The sequence below is a fragment of the Rhinolophus sinicus genome, linkage group LG07 (genome assembly GCF_036562045.2).
Source record: "Rhinolophus sinicus isolate RSC01 linkage group LG07, ASM3656204v1, whole genome shotgun sequence".
Taxonomy (NCBI): Eukaryota; Metazoa; Chordata; class Mammalia; order Chiroptera; family Rhinolophidae; genus Rhinolophus; species Rhinolophus sinicus.
Genome location: NC_133757.1, coordinates 14,100,417 through 14,119,522, shown reverse-complemented (window position 1 = coordinate 14,119,522; position 19,106 = coordinate 14,100,417). Strand labels below are relative to the sequence as shown.

The following is a 19,106-nucleotide window of genomic DNA, read 5'->3' as shown; positions in this document are numbered from 1 at the left end:
GCTCTGAAAAGAAATGCCACCAAGCATTTAAGCTAAGACCAGAGAATGCAAAGGAGCCAAGCTTGCAAACAGCAGCCTGAGGGGAGGTCCAAGAAAAGTGAATGTGCAAAGGGCCCGTGGCACTGATGGGGAACAGGGTGTGTTTAATGAAATGAGAGGAGGCCCTGTAGCTGGCGTTTGGCAGACAAAAGGGAGACTGGTCCAAGGGGAGGTCTCCAGAAGGCAAGGGCCAGACCATGCAGGGCCTGGTTGGCCAAGTAAGGAATTTGGATTTTATTCTAAGCACAACAGGAGGGCACTGAAGGATTTCAGCAAAAAAATATGCCAGCCCTTTTTTGTGCCTTAAGATATCCTTTCTGGAAAATGGATGTACGCATCGATGGGGTTCCTCTTTTCCAATTAGAGACAAGGACGCCTCATCTTTCTTGGGGAAAGGGGTCCATTTCCTCTCCGGATGTTATCATCTGTGGCTACCAAGTAGCTCAGGGACCTGGGAGAAAGGAAGGTTCTCAACAGAAAAGCTGTTCCAGCCAAGATGCCTGCTTGGCCATATTTAATAGAGAGTCCCTCACATCACAAACCAACAAAAAGTGCACCGGCTTTGCACAGCATCACCCTGGGGTGAGTGGAGCTGGGTGGGGAAGGAAGGCGGCAGCCTGACAGCATTCTTTTCCCAGGATTTCCAACTGGGAATCAGAAAACTGAATTACAGCCAGATGCATTTCAGTCCTCTATTAACATTTTTTTTTTTTTTAAATCTATCACCTGAACTCTTTCCTTGGTCTCCCTGGCTCCACAGTAGGGATCCCCATGTGATGTCTGCCAGGATCCACCCCCACTTTCAGGGAACGGGGTTTGAGGCGCTGCCCCTCCACTTTTCAAAGCCTTTCCCCTGGTCATCAGAGAGTGTCTGGTTGGGGTTGGGCTCTGTGAAATAGGGGACTTTTTCCTCCCGCCCCCTCTTCCTTCCTCGTTCCTCCCTCCACCCCTCCACTTTTCCCTCTCCTTTATATTGAGTTATCTGTTCAGAGCAAAGCCATCTCCTGGAACTGCCTGGATGGGATCTGGTCTCCCATCAAAGCCGCAGAACCTTTCTCAGGTCCAGTTAGTGATGTCTGTCAAAACTTTAACTGCCGCAGGCTTTGGAGGCAGCTCTTCCCTTCTTGGGGCTGTAAGGGGGAAGTGTCGCTTGTGAAGGTGCAGCATGGGCTGGTGTCAGCCCATGGTTAGGGTTAGGGTTTGCTAATTAAAGTGAGGCTTGAGCCAGCCCTCATCTCTGTAAGGCACTTACCTTGGTGAGCCAGGTGCCCTAGAGTCAGACTGCCTTAGTTGACATTCTGCCTACACCAGTGACTAGTAGTAGGATGGACAGCAGACAGTTTAACTTCTCTGAGACTCAGTTTTTCATCTGTAAAGTGGGGCTAATGATTGTAGCGTGCTCTTCAAAGTGTCGTTGAGCAGATTAAATAAGATTAAAGTACATGTAAAGCACTTAACGCATGGAAATATTCAGAGTTTTCTTGTCATTGTAATTAGTGAAATTCCACCGGATTCTGTGGGTGCTGGGATCATAGAGAAGGCACAGAAGTTTCTAGAGATGCCGCAGGAAGCAAAGAAAGGGGAGCGATATCATAGCTTCTCCCTTTCTTTTAGTTAATCTTTCACTAGCGCCCCCCAGTGGCCAAACCCACTTAGAAGCCAGACAGCTGGAGAGCCTGATAAACATAATTCCTTTCTGTGCAAAACAAAGCAGGGGAAGGGCAGAGAATGGATCTGAGAACAAACACGCATCCCCATGCAGTGTACACATATGTGCATATTTTCACACTTTGGGTATGAGTGGGCTAGGTTGCATGGTCATAAATATAACACATCAAGAAATAACAGCAAAGCACTTTACATAATCTACCCTATTTAATCTTCCCCCCAAACTCTATCAGGTAAGAAAACTGAGGCTCAGAGACATTGATTTATCCGAGATCACACAAGTCGTAAGCAGTGGATCCAAAATGGCAGCCCAGCCAGTCTTAGCCAGAGCCTGTGCTCCCAACCACCGTGGCATCCAGCCTGTCAGTTAACCTGGACTAGATGTTTTGTTAAGACCAGGGTCCTGTCTCACTGTGAAGTGGCTGAAGGTACCCACCCTCTCTCAGTCAAGAACAGGGACCTGCTCCTTCAGGAAATGGCCCAGGGCAACCTCTTCTCCTGCTTTCCTTGTTCATATATACGCACTGTGCCATTTAAAATCACTTCCTTAGCAACACTCAATCTGGTGGTATAAGAAAAGCAAAAAGGACCAATTACCCTCAAATAAATAAATAAACAAATGAATAAAGAGTAGCTTTGGGGAAGAAAATTATTGAATTCTGTACCCGTAAATGCAGCATGAATTCATTTCTGACAAGAAATCTAAATAATTACCCTCCCTGTCACTCTGCTCCCTCCCCAAGGCTCCAGGTAAGTCTGGGCAGGTCCTGGGGTGGGGGTGGGGCAGCAAGGAGTGTAGTCTGTAGCTGCTCGTCACCTGCCTCCATGTCAAGCCAAAGAGCAAGACCGCCAGGGGTCTGCTTCCTCCTCAGCATCCAAGACCAGGGGCTAAGGGGAAGAACAACATTTGTTCTTCTTTGTTTTCCTTGTTAGGGAGACTAGGAGGGTGGCAAAAGGAGGGATGATCTCATGTCTTATTTTTATAATTAATTACTTGGGCTGTACTAGCAGGAAGGCCAGACTCTGCCCCCCTCGAGACCTCCCACTACTGAATTGTGTAATCCCCCCTGGGGCTTACGGAATCCAAAAACCAGGAGGAGAGAAAGCTGGGAGCAGAAGACAAAGGTCAAAAGCTGGCCCACAGATGTGCTGTATGTGACACAGATAAGGTGGCCCACATAGGTTAAAAATCAATTAGAAATGGAAAGAATTCAGGATTTCTGGCTTCTCTTGAAAAAGCCAGCTCTCTGGCCACTAAAGGCCCACATTCCTGCAGGGCAAGGATGCTGGGTGCTCTCCAGCTCACCCATCCCCACCACCCCCTAATGCTCCCCACCCCGAAGCTAAGTGTTAATTGCCATTCATCACCATCCTCCAGCTGTTTTCCTTATATGTTCCCATTCCACTAATTTCAAATTACCTGCCTGGCTCCTGTAGCCATCTACATTGCAGCCCCAGTCTCATTAGCTGGTTATTGTTACTTCTGTCCTTGCCGCTTGCCACAAAGAGCCCCATCTGCCCTTCCAAAGCTAATTCCCACTCTGCTTCCACTTGAGGCTCCCGTGCAGACACATCATTCACTCTCAGTTCCTTGAAAATGCACCACCCTGTCTACCTCCAAGCCTTTCCTCTTGATATTTCCCCTGCACGTGTGCTTCCCCTTTCTGTCCTGTCACAACTAAATTTTAGCCTCACTATTAGTTTTCCATTGCTGCCATAACAATCCATAACAATTTACCATACTTAGTGGCTTAAGCAACACAGACTTATCCTTTTGTAGTTCTGTAGGTCAGACATCGGATCTGGGTCTCAATGGACTAAAGTCAAGGTGTCAGCAGGGCTATAGTTCCACTGATCCCTTTTTTTTTTTTTTTCTGGCTATGAGCTCACGGCCATTTCTCAGCTTCTGGAGACCACCACATTCTTGGCTCATGGCCCGCTTTCTCTATCTTCAAAGTGTAGTCTCTGACACTGAATTTTTCGTTTTTCTTCTGTCTCATTCTTCAGACCCAGTTGGGTCAGAAGGAAAGACTGTCTGCTTTTAAGGATTCATGTCTTTAAGAAATTGGGCCCACCCAGTTAATCCAAGACAACCTTTCCATCTCAAAGTCCAAATCCTTAATCACATCTGCAAAGTCCCTTTTGCATTCTATCGTCTATCTACCTATATCTATCTATCCATCCATCCATCTATCCATCCATCTACCTACCACACTCCCTTAGAAGCCTAGTACAACTCTTACATCTTCTAAAAAGTCTTGCTTAACTATTCTCTTCTAACCTACTGTGCTGTGTGACAATGACAGTCACTTGATCTCTCTTTTATTCATTTCCACTGGGTGCAGTGGTGTGCTGGCGAATGTTTAACAGCTGGCTTTCCTTGGTAGAGGAGAAGCCCTGATCTATAGGGTTTGCCAATTCCTGAGATATAAATATTCCCACATGGCTGATTTCAAGCTACCCATGTGATGTTACTGAATGTAGAGATGGGAAGAGATGTGTACAATCAGATCTTTCAATCTAGTGGGAGCCAGCTCCAGCACTCCACTCCTGTGTGTAAAATGGGGGTTGACTAGTTGATCCAAATGTTATTGAGGAATCAATGATTTCTCAAACACTGGGAAACTTTGATATCTCTCCCTGTAAGTGTCCCTCTCTGGGGGCTGGTGCCTTCTCAGTGTAAATGTTTCAAAGATGTCTCTGTGAAAAACATATTAGAGAACTGGTTTCATGAGAAAAGAACCTCTACCTAGAAAGAGACCGGGACACGTCTGGGCCTCAATACGATCACAAAGTCCTAAATCCAACCACAAAATGAGCTTGGCTTTAGGAAAATACAGGATTTTTTTCCTAGAAACTAATTCAGTGATTTCCTTAGGTACACATAATCAAGTGGAGGAATCAAATGACGAATGCCAGTCCCATAAAAGACCCATCAGGCAGGTAAATAAAGTACATTAATAATTTTCTCTTGCAACATGTCCTTTCATTTGTGGTTATTGAATTTCTTGCTTTTAGGCAGCCCAGGAAAATAAGAGCTGCACTTACTGAATGCTTACTACTTGCAAAGATCTTCATGCATGTTACCTAAATTGATCGGCCTTGTTGATCCCAACTAGTTGAGTAACAAATCAGTGCCAGATCACTCAGCTAGAGAACGGGAGACACTGGGATCCAAACCTCAAACTCCCAGCCCCATTGTTCCTGCCTGTGAACACCAGCCCTCCAGACGGGCTCACAGCAAAGATGTATGTGGGAGCCAGTGGGAGGGGTCAGGCTGGAGCCAGAACAGGCAGGAACACGAGTATTGACAGGAAGGGCAGTCTTTTTCTGAAAGAACCAATTCCCATGGGCCCATTGACAAACTCTCCATTTATTTATTTGCTGTTCCTGCAGCTTCTATTTACTTAGCTCAGACTAGATTTGGGGACCTGCCATCTCCGGCGGGTGCCACTGCTTGATTCGAAGCCTACTTTTATCCCTCTTTCTCCTTTCTTTTCCCTTTTCCAGATCCCTATTATCTCATACGCCCCTAAGGTGACATTTATACATCCATTTCATTCAGCAAACAGTTATTGAGCACCTACTGTGTGTCATCTGCTGGAGATCCAAATATAAGACAGTCACAATCTCAGCCCCAAAGTGTCCCCAGGTATGACACGTCAGGGGCCACATATGCACAAAATGTCGCAGGAATCCTCAGGGTAGAGTGCAGACTCCAAGTTCTAGGGGAATAAAGCTCCCCTCAGGAGGACTCTTGAACTGAGATTTAAAAGAGAAACAGTGGAGTTTTCCAAGCACCAGAGGTAGGAGAAGACTTTGCTGGCAGGGGAACCACGAGTTAAATAAATGAAGGCATCAGAGGGCCTGTGACTGGAGCGTAGGGCGGGTGTATGTCAAGGGAGTGGGGATGGTGGTTGGAAATAAAGCTAGTGGGGAGAGGAGAAAGCAAAAGTCACCGGGGCCAGCTTAGCAGGGCTTCCTATAATCAGTCTGGACTTTGTCCTGCAGGCAATGAGGCACCGATGATGAGTTTTAAGCAAATGAGTGACACAGTCAGATTGGCAGTCATCTGGCACGGTCTGCTGCAGTCTGAATGTGAGGACAGACCTGAGAAGCTGGAGGCTACTGCACAGATCCAGGCAGGGGTGCTGAGGGCTGGAGCCACAAGCGTGGCAGTGAGGGTGGGGCTGAGAGGACAGGCTGACACTAGAGATGGGCATACGCACAGACACACTCACATGCATCCTTTGCAAGGACCCCTGCCCCAGGGTGAGCTAGGCCTGTGAGCTGGAAGAAGCACATTCCACCGACCCCAGCCGGTCAGAAGCGTAAATGAACTCTGGTGAAGGGGGCTATTCAGACAAAATCACCTGTCGCCAGGTCAGCTGATAAGCATGAGTTGCACAAACAATTACAGAAATGGCTGCTAGGTACAAGGCTCGATGACGGCACACCAATCAATAGTCAACATTTCAGGGAAGAGGGAGATCAGCAAGGGAAGAAAACAATCAACGCTTCCGCTTGGGAGGGCACTGTGCTCATGAAGCCTTCTGCCCCTCATTGCCCCATTGGCGGCAACGCTGGTAAAAGGAGCTACATTTTACAGTTGAGAAAACTGAGGCTCAGGGAGTTTGCTGATTTGCCCAGGGGCACCCAGCTGGGACGAGACGGGGTTAGAACTAAATCCCCATCTCCAGAGACCAAGTTTAACTTCTGGCCACACTGTCGTGACTTCCTCCTCTCAAATCCTGCGACTCATGCTGTCTGTTCGACGTGATCTAACACTCGACTAGTCTTTAATTATGTCACAGGGTAGTAATGACTTAACATTTGAGGTCTGCAGCACGTGGCAGGAGCTGTTCGAAACACTTCATATGCTGTGAACGGACCTAAGCCAATTTGTCCATTCAACAGCTGCCAGGCTCTTTGGGAAATAATGGGGCTTTCTGCTAATTAGAGGAGGAAGGGAATACACAGCTTTCCCTCTCAACCTGCTACCTGGTGGCATTAAAGTAAAAGGAGTTCTGCCACATGTACGAAGAGGCATAAAATCACCCACATGTCAGGCCCTATAAGTCCCCACTCTCTGCCTCTTTAGCCATTCTGACACCACTTGCAGGGAAGGGTCACTTTGCAAGTGGTGTCAGCTCAATGGCAGGGTCAGCTGGTCTTCTGGTTGGACCGGGCATCAGAGCCAAGACCAAAAGCAAGTTTAGACCTAGAATATTTCTCTGAAGGCGTTGGGCGGTAGCGTCACCAGATTCTTTTCTTTTGTTTCTGCCAGGGTGAACCAAGGTGCCTGCCCAGTCAACCATCTCTCTCGAACACTGCTCATTTCAACCACAAACAATTTATTGTTAACCTTGCCTATGCTAATCACCTGGGGCCCGGTACTGCTTTCGATAGTAATATTTGAAGCCTCCCTCCCATGGATGCCCGGGAGGGTGGGTCCTGTAACAAATGCTCTTAGCACAGTCACTGTGTGCTGGCACGGTTCCAAGTGCTTTGAACTCTACACATGAGAACCCATTTCATTGTTGTAACAACTCCAAGAGGTACAACCTAATGTCGTCCTCATGTCTCCAATTAGGAAACTGAGTCACAGAGAAGTTAAGGGCTGTTTCCCCAGAGGGGATGTGAGAGACATGAAAGTGGAGACCCGGGGTATGGCCTGTCCTCCCATTTCCATCCACAGAGCCAAGCCCAGTGCGAGGAACATGATAAATACGTGTTGGTAATAGAGAGTTACTGCTGTGTCGGTTGGTTTTACTGACTGGCCTAAGGTTGGTGAAGTATGAGCATTAGCTGAGTGCTGTCCTGTAGTCACCAATGGAACGCACTTTGCATCTTCCTCAGATTTCTATGCATCCTGCGTGGCTCAGAGTTGGCCTCAGCAAGGACCTGTTTTCATAGATTGTGGATTTGTCTACTTGGTCTTCCCTGGATAGATACAGAAGTCTCTCATGAATCTTGGAATGCCATAGTCCCAAAACCCAGTGAATTCTCCTAAAATGAGAAAGAATGCCTGAATCGGGGAGAGAAGTTACACAGCTGTGTGTGTGTTGTTGTTACAACTCTTGTCTAACTCCTTTTATAAAAACTTGTTCCATTGATTATCATGCCACCTTGGAGAAAGATGTAGTTTCCATAATAAACTAAAAATAAACCAACAAATGGAATGGGAAAGGGGAAAAAGATAACACAAATTGAGTATGTATTGTATGCTAGGCAATTTTACACGTATCTTCTCATTCGATCCACACAAAACTTATTTAAGACAAGCTCAGAGAGGTTAAGCAGCTTGCCTAAGACCACACAGCAATTAAATGGCTTTGCTACTGGCTCCATCTGATGCCAACCCAGGCTCTTGCCACCACACTGCAGAGATAGCAAGCAAATGTGTTTAGGAAAGATGTCAATGCCAGGTGGTGTCTAGAAGAAATACATTTTAGAGAGGTACTCAAAGGTCTGTCTTCACCAAAGAGAAAAGGCTTTTGAAAATATCACAGCACACGCTATTCAGAAAGCTGACAAATCTAGACAGAAAGGGACACCCAAATCTCAAGATCCCTTCTCTCTTTCAGGTTTTCTATTACATTGAAGGGAGGCGGGGGAACTTTCCAACATGCAAAACGTACGCAGAATTTTATTCACAAATGTTTAATAAATCAAAGATGCACTTAGAACAGGAAACATCACACAGCCCAGGTGATAGTCTTTTGTGAGGCTGAAGATCCAAGGGGGCAGCCTTGCGTTTCTGTACAACTGATTGATGGGATGGGAACGAGCAGGGGGAAAAAATACACCCTCTGCCATAGACAGTCACCGAACAGAGGACATTTAAAATGCAAGAGGGGAGATTGAAGCCCAATGAAAGATTAAAGAAAGAAAAAAAGGACAAATAGGTAGATCAATTGTTGTGTGAATATCCTGAGGTATTTAATTCACACTGGACTGTATTGCATTTGGAAGTTACACAGTTGTACTGCATTGGTGGTGTTTATATCTTTCCAAACCTCATATATCACAGGAGCCAGAACTACCAGTGACCAAGGACCAGGATTCATTTTGGTGAGAGGGAGGCACCTCTGATTCTGGAGTTCATGGCTTGTCTGTGAACACTTGCCAAGAGAGAGACTTCTGTCGTCTGATCTAATGTGGCTTCCCACTGTCCCTTCATCTATCTATCCATCCTCCATCCATTGTCAAATATTTATTGACGTTTCATACCAGGCCCTAAGCTAGGATATGGCCATCAGCATGACAGACAAAGTCCTTGGTCTTATGGAAAACACTGCATGCCCGATAAGGGTCCACAATAAGGTTGAAGAAATAAGAAGAGGCAGAATCAAATGGGGTCTTGATAAGAATTTGGGATTTTATTCTATGTGCGAAGGGAAAATATTGAAGAGTTTTAAGTAGGGGTGTGACGTAATCTGATTAGGCTTTTATTCGATAAATGCAACTGGATGGTGTAGAGTGAATTTAACAGGAGGCAGGAATGAAAACAGGCAGAGCAGTGAGGGGGCCATTGCAGGAAACTAGGCAGGAGATAGTGTGGGCTTGGACTCGGGTGGGGGCAACAGAGTTGGAAAGTGCTGGAAGTATTTGAGATGCATTCTGGAGGTAGATACATGGTGGCCATTTGGGATTGGGGAAGGAGAGGAAAGGGAGAGACCCATGGTGATTTCCAGGTTTCCAACTTGAAGCCACATGTATACTGGTGCCATTTTCTAAATGGAGAGGATTGGAAGACGGTATTCTAGTCATTCCTCTCATCTTCTAGCTGGCATTTTTTGAGCACCTACTATGTGCTGGAGGCTCTACAACAGCTTCTGAGAAATAGAAGAGCAGCTGCGTCATGGGATCATCCAGACTTCTAGCTCAGCCGGACAGACGGACACCCTTTCTCTAGCTCTGCTCAGGGACCACGTGAAATTCAGGATTGCCAGTGTGTCAGTGGGGTTCCCCGTCCTGTTTACCCACCTCCAACCTGGGCTCATCAGATCAAAAGGCTTTTTAAAAATCAAAATTGATGTGGAATTGACCATAGGAGAAAACACTTTATTTTTCCTATAAGACTGACTAACGTGTGATGAAAAGTGTGCCAAATGGTCAGGGGTTTCTTTTTATCCTTTGGGCAACAGGAGGCTTAGCTACACATTTGTAGCTCCGCTGATAACTGTGTAGAGTTTATGGTTTCCATAATGGCATTTTGGTTTTCTCCTTGATATGGATTATGCCACCTGAACATCTGTCATTGGATGCTCCTGGACCTGGCTGTACCTGGCCACGTACCTGGGCCCATCTCTGATGAGACCGAGCATAGACAGCGAGGACACTCATTTAAAACTTGGCTGAGCCATTTGGGCTTCCTGAATTGGATATTTGCCCTCAGGGATGCAAAGTAAATTCCCAGTTAATAGTAATAGTGGATGCTGTGAGGTGCCATCAGATTCTCTCTTTTTCTCAGCTGCCAGGTGTTGGCTGCCAAAGGCTCTCAGCTGAGTTCCTCTCTGAAAATTAACCCTTGACCAGAGTTGCCTTGTCCAAACTCATATCCATGGGGATTGTCCATATCCAAAGACGGCATGAACTCAGCTCACAGGACCAGCCCCTGTGGCTCATGAGGGCCATAATTTCTGGGTACACCCTCTGAGGGCAGCAGTGTCCCATCAGTCCACGCTCCCCTCCCGTGGTTTCCAATGTATCTCCATTGTTTTTCAGGGCCTCTTAAGTTGTGCAATGCTTTGGCTGCATCTGTATTGCTTTCTCCTAGAACGGTGGCGGCCTTCTTTCTGGAAATATAGTTTTATTGGGACATAGCCAATATGTCTCAACGTGTATATGTATATTTTGTAAAATAGGCATAAGTATTACCTGTGGCTGCTTTTGTGTTACAACGGCAGGATTGAGCAGTCACAACAAAAACTGGTATTGCCACCTCCCACCCACCATCACCGCTATTTCCACCTCCCACCCCCAAGGACTTCCACTTCCCATCACCTTGTTTCATTTTTTTTTTGGGGGGGGGGGCGGCACTCATCACCATGGCCAGAAAAAACTAAAATTTTTATGATCTGGCTCTTTCAGAAGAAGTTTGCTTTTCCCTGTCCTAGAAAGAACAAGTGAAGTAAGGGATTCCCTGCCAAAAAGTGGTCATTTTTTGCCTGGATTGGAGACTAGACACCCTGAGCACAAGGCCCTTTTCATTTCTGAGGGTCTGGGGGGTTCAGCAAGCACCATCCCATAAAAAGATTTTACTGAGAGCAAGACCCTCTGTTTGCAAAGTACGTTCTGTGCCAGCCACTGCACTTAGCACCTTACCTTTAAGCACTCACATATGCCTCTCAGTAACACCAGGAAGTGAGAACTATATTATTCCTATTTTACAGGTGAGGAAACTGAGGCCCAGAGAGAGTAAATGACTGGCCCAAAGTCATACAGCAGGGATGTGGCAGAACTGGGGCTCACCCCGGTCTGTTTTGAGTCCAAGCTGCTGTTTGGGGGGCACTCTGCTGCCTCCTCATACTGAAGGCATAGAAGGAAGACTGCTATCCCTCAAGGGATACAAATAAACATGAAACAGATGGACTGAGGCCCAAGCAGTGGTTGCCAACCTGGCACATCAGAGTGTGGGGCTCCAGTAGGGGGACTGTGTGTATAGAAGGCTTTCCTTAGGGTGGAAGAATCAGCCACTAGAGGACTAGAGCCCCAAGGCCACCTGAGGCAGGACAGGCGTTCTCTCCAAAAGCATGTAACCTAACATGTGACAAAATGTCACCCAGAACTGAGAGAATACACAGACTTGATCCCATCGAAAACCCCCATCGCGATGAGGGCTAAAGGCTCTGTGTTTGAATTATTTTTTCTTTCTTTTTTTTTTTTTTTTTTTTTTTTTACAGGACTTTATTGGGGGAACAGTGTGTACTTCCAGGACTTTTTTCCAAGTCAAGTTGTTATCCTTTCAATCTTAGTTGTGGAGGGTGCTGTTCAGCTTCAAGTTGTTGTCCTTTCAGTCTTAGTTGTGGAGGGCGCAGCTCAGCTCCAGGTCCAGTTGCTGTTACTAGTTGCAGGGGGCACAGCCCACCATCCCTTGTGGGAGTCGAACCGGCAACCTTGTGGTTGAGAGCCCACGCTCCAACCAACTGAGCCATCCGGGAGGCAGCTCAGCTTAAGGTGCCGTGTTCAATCTTAGTTGCAGGGGGCGGAGCCCACCATCCTTTGCGGGACTCGAGCAGTTGAACCAGCAACCTTGTGGTTGAGAGCCCACTGGCCCATGTAGGAATCTAACCAGCAGCCTTCGGCGTTAGGAGCACGGAGCTCCAACCGCCTGAGCCACCAGGCCGGCCCCTGAGTTTGAATTTAAAAACCAGAAATTCCAGGTAAATTTGTACCACCTCCCCAGATGAAGACATATTACATGATAAAGTAGCCTCTTAAATTGAAAGGATTAAGTATCTTTTAGAGAATTCTCTCCTTTAGGGTTACGTGCAGAAGTGTATTCAACTCCCACAGCAGTGATAACAAAACTTTAGGGAAGAGACAATATGTGGGAGGCCTGTGGTTATTCCACAAAGAGCAAAACTGTTCACTTTTTGCTTGTAATAAAGGGAAGATTACATGTCAGGAAAATTAATCCGGATTAAAAAGATGAACAACCAATTTACCTGGGTCACTTCCTGTTCACACCGGAAGAAAAGCTTGTGGTTTGTTTTCTGGGAATCTCTCCACAAAGTCAGAAGGTCACTAGTTCATACAGCGCTGTGGAGGGGGGAAGAGACACGTAAATCATGCGAGTAATTCAGTCATCTGACTTGCCTGAAATTTCCATTTCTACTTTTTACCATCTGTGCAGATGTTACAAAGGCTCCAGCTTTGAATCTGAAAAACAGCACACCCCTCGTGCACGCAGCCTCTTTGGCTCTTGCTCTGTGATCAAATAACCATCAATGGTACCACACCAAAGACCCACTTAGCCACCATCACCGCTATTGCCACCTCCCACCCACAAGGACTTCCGCTTCCCATCATCTTGTTTCATTTTGTTTTGGCACCCATCACTAACTCAAATTAACTTGCTTATTTTTTTCATTATCTGCCTATCTCCCCTCCTCAACCAGAACGTGCGCTCTTTAAAAACAAGTTCATGTTTGCCGCCTCTCACCCTGCATTGCCCACACCGGACTCACAGCAGCTCTTTGGTGAACAGTCGATGAATAGTAATATATTGTTCTTAAATACACTGAAGGTGTTTAAAATTTCACAAATACTTTAGTTTTTCCACAGCCAGTTTTTGGTTTTGTTTTTGTCTTTTCACACTGAGTGGGCTATGCTAGCTTATGTATCCTGGTTATAAAGTATCCAGCTGTCGCTTTCATAAAGTGGTTATTCATTTTAGATATATTTATTGAGAACCTGTCATGGGCCAGGCAAGTGCCAGGCATCCATGCCAGGAATTCAACGGTGAGCCAAACAGAGTGCCTGCCCTCATGAGCTTTCCGCCTAGTGGGACCAGTGGGGGAACAAATAATAAATTAGCAGCACTAGTATGCAGTTACAACCTTGGTAAGTGCAAGAAGGAAAAACCTACCCAGAGCCTCCGAGGAAGTAATGTTTCGGCTGAGATTTGAACAATGCATTAATGAGGTGAGGTAACTAAGTGAACTTGCTAAAGAGTGATTAGGGTTAAAGTGAAGAATAGAGCTATGGTTGGAGTAAGGATTAGGGGAAAGATAGGATGAGGACAGTAAAAACTTCCCAGGAAAAGGGACGAGCCTGTGCATGTGCCATTGGGGGCAGGTGGATGTTGGCCAAGGGTGAGTAAATGGCTGCCCCAAATAGGGTGGAGACAAAATAAGCGGAGAAAAGAAGACAAATTGAGAGTTATTCAGGAGGTAAAAGGTCGGGACTTGGTTTGTCCTGTAAGGGCCGTATGTGGTGGCTGGGCATGGATTTTGTCTCCTGGGCAGGTATTCATGGGACCCTCCATGGCTGGCAACCTGGCTTCCAAAGGTGGAAGCGGCCACTGAGCATCTGAGAGTGTCTGCCAAATAGAGATGGCCGGTGGGTGAGCAGGAGGCCCCGGAGCACTTACCTTAGTTGGCAGCAGGGTTTCAGAAGCTGGATTTAGGATTCCGGAGGGAGGATTTTGCAGCCCTTACATAGATTTACTGTGGGAAGTCAGGTGTTTACAGGAGCTCAAGTCCATGCTTATTCAAGAGATCAATTGTGTTCACGAGAGCCCACATTTAAGAAGTAACTGCTGCTTTATATAGCCCTACCTGCCACCAGTGTAGCTAAATAAGGAACACAGGAAACAACTGGCCCCAAACATGAGCATCATGGGTTTTTTTCTCCCTCTTGATCAAAGAAAGACTCCAATGAAAAGAAAAAAAAAATAATTAAAAAGTAAAAACCTTATGTAATGAAATTTGAAAGAAAACTTTTGAAGCCAACAAGCAACCATGGGCAAGGCTTCAAAGGGCCCAGAATCAATGTTTGTCAATAGCAGTTTTGCATCCTTTAATTTATCTTTCATGAATATAAAGCGTGATGTTATTAGGAGCTCATCCGTGCCTTAATTCTGTTTGAGATTTGATGAATCAGAACTCTATTAACATTCTGTCCGAATCAGCAATGTCAGAGGCCTGTGGCAAAAAGCCTCACCTGAGCCCAGCTTTCATCCTGCAGCTGGGATGCTAGTTAACCATCGGGCCTTCTGCACTGAACACTCAGGAGCCCCCCAGGTGCAGCCAAGAGCTGGGGGGTTTTTTCTCTGCCACTTTCTTTGGAGACTTTCTCCCAGAAAAAAAAAAAATCCAACCACCCCATGATTCAGCCCAGCCCCAAAGTTACCATTTGTTTAATCAAGATAGTTGGTTTGCAAAACATTAAACATTAAACAGTATTTGATGCCTAGTTAATAATTTGCATCCTCTTCATCGGTTCCTGAATCCTTGAAGACTGACATATTCCCCCCCCCCCCCCACCAAAGGCAACAAAAGAAATTGTATGTAGAGCAAAACAAGAGTCCTTAAACTGCAAAGATGTTTGCCAGAATCTCTGATCTCCGTGTTCTGCTGCTAATGGTTCTGGCTGGAACGACAGCCTTCGGGGTAAGTGTTCTTTTCAAATACCTGTAGTTGAGAGACTCTGGTTATTTGGATGACCAAAAGCAGCTGGGTCAGGAGCAACGAGAAACTTTAGCTGTGAAAGACTAGCATTGTCATGTCGGATGCGTCCTGATTGTCAGAGCCAGTGCAGGCCTGTGATGTTGGCTGCTGAACTCCATGAAGCCATGCAGCTGACGTGAGCCCTCTTGGAGCAAAGTCTCCATGAATGCCCTGCAGTGAAGGGGACGGGGGGCAAGAAAATCTGCTAAGGCTGATTGTGGGTTGTGCTCTAGCAGGGATCTCAGAGACCCCTTTGGGAAGTCATTGAGGGCTACAAATTCTCTCTGTAAACACCCCCCCCACCCCCACCCCCATTTTCCAGACATTTGGGTGACACTTGGATAAGTATTCCTGTGCTTTGGCCCTAGAGGAGAACCCTGATGGCTGCCAACGATCCTGACATCCGGTTTACTTAGGTGGATTAGATTAGGAGAGAAGCTTTGTGGGCAGTACGTTAATCCCCCCGTACCTCGTGGCTGTGATTGTAGAGGTGTAGAGGTGAACAGGGGCCCAAGGTAGGTCACGGTGAACAGCAGGGGAGGAAGAGACATCAGAGGATCTCGCATGGGGGACTCAAGACATTTGGGAGCAGATGAGTTGTGGAGATGCCGGCTCCCTCTGTGGGCACGTGAGTGGGGCCTTCCACAGACACAGGGCCTCCTGGAAGTCCTTACTGGGTGTGGTTGGAAGCGTGAGTGAGCTGTGGGGCCAGGATTTGAATCTCAGCTGTGCTGCTTTCGGGCTGTGGAATGTTGGGCAAGTAACAATTCTCTGAGTCTCAGTTTCTTCTACTGCAAAACAAGTGATAATCTCTCACAGATTTGGGGAGGGTCAGGATTGATTAAACAAGGCAATGCATGTGCCTTTCACCAAACGTTAGCTCTTTTCCATTAACATTCCCAGAATGAACATGAGTTGTCCCTAAGAATCAGAAAATCTGCCCCTTTGTTGGGAGACAGGTAGAGAACTGAAATAACAGCCATCGTCTCTTTGTTTCATTAAATACCTTTGCCTTTTATTTCCCATTTTACTCCATGCAGCTTTTCCTGCAGGAAGCAGATTAAAGTCCAGGTTTTCTGATGAGCTTTAAAAACAATAGCTTCTCCTTCGTTTTCAGCAAACTGAACTCAGAAGCTTACCTTAGTCCCGTATTAAGCTTCCAAGTGACTCACCTCTGAAAGAGTTTTATTTTCCAATGCTGACTTGCGTATGTGTGGTGTAGTTGCAGTGACAAATTGTTATCAAGCCCCCCACGTCATTTGGTTACTTGGTGGATGTCTAAGGCTGAAACTTAGCAGAAATATCATAGAGAAAAGCGGTGGAAATTATCAGAGGCCCACAGGGGGTCCAGAGACAGTACCAGTCAGAAAGAATTAGATCTTAACATTTGCAGGCAAGGAGAGTTGATGCAGTCTGTTTGAAGTTCACAAAAAGATAATGGTCCCCCCAAATCCTTTTTTTTTTTTTTTTGGCAAACCCCAGTGAATTTTTAGGGTTAGCGATGAAATTGTAAGTCAATAATGGATAAAAGAGAAAATATGAGAGATAGCCTTCAGGCAATGAGCTTAGTCAATTCCAAGGAGAGGGTTCAGGGCTTTGGAATATTTCTTACCCCAGATGTGTGCCAGACAGGTGGTCGGGACGGCAGCTTCATCTCACAGGCGAGTACACAGACATCCAGGGGAAAGTGGCCAAGTCTCTCAGATGCTTTGGAGAGTTCGGGGCGTCATGGGGAGGAAGGTGCCTCATAGCCAGATGGGCTGGGTGGCCTCTCCTATCCCACATAGCTAAAAATAATAACCAACTGCTACCATTTAATGAGAAATCCTGTGTGCCAGGCTCTGTGCTTTCAATAAATTGGTCCATCTCTGGAAGGACCCTAAGAATTAGGTACTGGATTGCTCCCAATTTACAGATAAGGAGCTGGGTAACTTGATCTCAAGTCATACTGCTGAGAAGTGGCAGAGCTGAGTTCTACTCTATGGCTGGTGTGCATCTGTCTAGACAAGCTCTCTTGCCTGGACCCTGCCTAAGATGAGATTTCTTCAGTCCATAGAGCGTCAGGGTCATAGTCCTTCCTCTAGGGACAGGAAGCTCTTAGACGAGGGGACTGTTTGCTGGGTAGAGTGATGTGGACTCCATGTGACTCTGAAAATTTAAAGAAAAACAATTGTAGGGTCTGTGATCACTACCATTGGAAAGATGCCCGAGTAGCCTCCTATGAACTCAGATCATGCAGCAAACCTTACGATGACAACTCTGTGTGCACATCTTTAACATAGATTTTTATTCAGATATCCACCATCCAAAGAGGTACAGGTCAAATATTACAGTGGACACCAGGGATTCATTCATAGCGTCTTCCTGGTCTGGTCCAGATTTGGTTTTCCTTGTCAACTGTATGAAGGACGTGTCCTGTCTCCAGCGCTTAGAAACCTTTGCTTGCTATTGTCCTTAGGATGATTTGGGGTGCCACTGGGCTGGGCCATGATGGAATTTGACCTCTTTCAGGGTCAAAAGCCAGAGGACAATGCTTATTTTATTAGACCTCATCCCTGGAGAGAAGAGAAGATGATGGTTCCTCCTCTCCCCTGCAAGAGTCCTTGCCATTGAAATGCATGTTTGCTCCCATTTCTGGTCTTTTTAAACCCTAGATTTTAAACCCAAGAACGCTAGAACTCTAGAATCCCTTCAGGTATAGAGCTGCAAAAATGTTTGCATAGACCAGAGTTAGAAGATTGGCAGCTTGGTGTATATTCTGCTCACAGCAAGAGTTTTGTTTGGCAGATAGAAGGTCAATCTGAAGAGTATTTTGATTTCCTTTCAATTGCTTGGCGACATTTAAGAATCAGAACGTTTCACATAAAAATACAAATGTCTTGCAAACCAGACATTCTACTAACAGGGAGTTCACATTCTTGCAAGGCAGGAGGGGGAGGGGAACAAGTTCCTTCCCTCATGAGAAGAAACTGAAGCCTTCCTGATCCCACAGGCCCCACCATTCTCTATTGTTGACACCCTCTCTGCATGACTGATATACATTATATGCCTGGTTCTACCTTGGAGAGAGAGACAGACAGAGAGCGACAGACAAAGAGAGAGACAGAGCGACAAAGAGAAAAAGCAACCTTGTCTGGTTATTGTTCAGAAACACCGTGGGTGTTGAAGTACTGGGGCCAATTTTGACTGGTCAAGTCACTGGGCTCAATATCTAATTAATTTAAGCATCCAAATCTTCTCCACCCCAGGACCAAACCAGGCCTTTGTGGGGAAAGATACAAGCTACCCTTTTCAAAACCTCAATGCTCTAGAATGTCAGTCTCTTGCAGGCTGAGGAGACATCCCTCCTTTTTGTTGTAATCCACACAGAATTTTACAGAAAAGAGAGGGACTGAATTTCATGGTACCTTCTTATAGACTTAAAAAGACAAAAAAGAAAAAAATCCTGGTCCTAAGAACAAGTCCCCCTGGTTAGCTTTGGCATTGTACACTGGCATTTGGGGAAATCAGGTCACAAGAAATTGCATGTGTATCTAGGCACAGATATAGTTGTATTTTAAATTCATTATGGTTCCCTAAATGCAAAAGCAATTCTGCTGTCACAGAAAAACAGCATGGCAGAAAATTCGGCAGCCCAGATTTTAAATAAAATATGCTTTTTCTTCATAATTAATGTAGCAAGGTTTTCTGGCTTAGGACTTGGCAAATAAGTGGTGTTGGGAGTTGGGGGGGGAGGGTGGGGAGTTGGTGTAACCTGCCTGTGACCTGACAAACAAGTTCCAGGAAGAGTTTGTGCTGAGCAAGATTTCCTCAATGGTTCCACAATTTGCAAAATAAAAATTAAAAAATTCAGACTCCCTAATGACAGTGGCTCATAATCATAATGATAATCGTAACAGCAACCATTGATCAGATATTGTATATTTTATGCTTATTGTGTCATGAAAACTTCCTAGCAGCCCTTTGAGGTGGGGACCACTGTCATCCTTAGTTTACAAAGTAGAAACTAAGCTCTGGAGAAGTCAAATAATCTACCCCAAACGGCAGCCCTGGGAAAGTACAGAGCAGGATTCAACCCCAGGTCTGCCTGATGCCACGTTCCATGCTCTGTGGTAAAGGAGGTAAAGGTCACCATGCCAGGTGCTACCCAAACCGAAGGAGACAGTTCAATGTGGTATCGAAGGTGTCAGAAGGGGCAGTGGCCTCAGACTCCAGTTTCTG

General features: G+C 45.9%; 1 protein-coding gene and 2 long non-coding RNA genes across 7 annotated transcripts in view; 2 read left to right on the top strand and 1 right to left on the bottom strand.

The window, feature by feature from the left end:
• Positions 1 to 4,651, top strand: part of LOC109444079 (uncharacterized) — a 108,198-nt gene extending 103,547 nt beyond the window's left edge. Inside the window, exon 4 of the long non-coding RNA XR_012498421.1 lies at positions 4,586 to 4,651. This is a non-coding gene — a long non-coding RNA (uncharacterized LOC109444079). The remainder of the gene's footprint in view (positions 1 to 4,585) is intronic.
• The window catches only part of LOC109444078 (uncharacterized), a 53,613-nt gene extending 36,629 nt beyond the window's left edge, over positions 1 to 16,984 (bottom strand). Inside the window, exons 1-5 of one of the 5 annotated variants that reach the window (XR_012498420.1) lie at positions 16,498 to 16,970; positions 15,355 to 15,676; positions 14,850 to 15,056; positions 12,381 to 12,474; positions 11,615 to 12,063 (exon numbers count right to left, since the gene is read on the bottom strand). This is a non-coding gene — a long non-coding RNA (uncharacterized LOC109444078). Of the gene's footprint in view, positions 1 to 11,614; positions 12,064 to 12,380; positions 12,475 to 14,849; positions 15,057 to 15,354 lie in introns of those variants that run through there. The other 4 variants (XR_012498416.1, XR_012498417.1, XR_012498419.1 and 1 more) reach the window with 4 other exon arrangements.
• The window catches only part of HABP2 (hyaluronan binding protein 2), a 31,789-nt gene continuing 27,384 nt past the window's right edge, over positions 14,702 to 19,106 (top strand). The window contains exon 1 of the mRNA XM_019725188.2: positions 14,702 to 14,828. Coding sequence (XP_019580747.2) covers positions 14,760 to 14,828 — 69 coding nt within the window. The 5' untranslated portion in view covers positions 14,702 to 14,759. The remainder of the gene's footprint in view (positions 14,829 to 19,106) is intronic.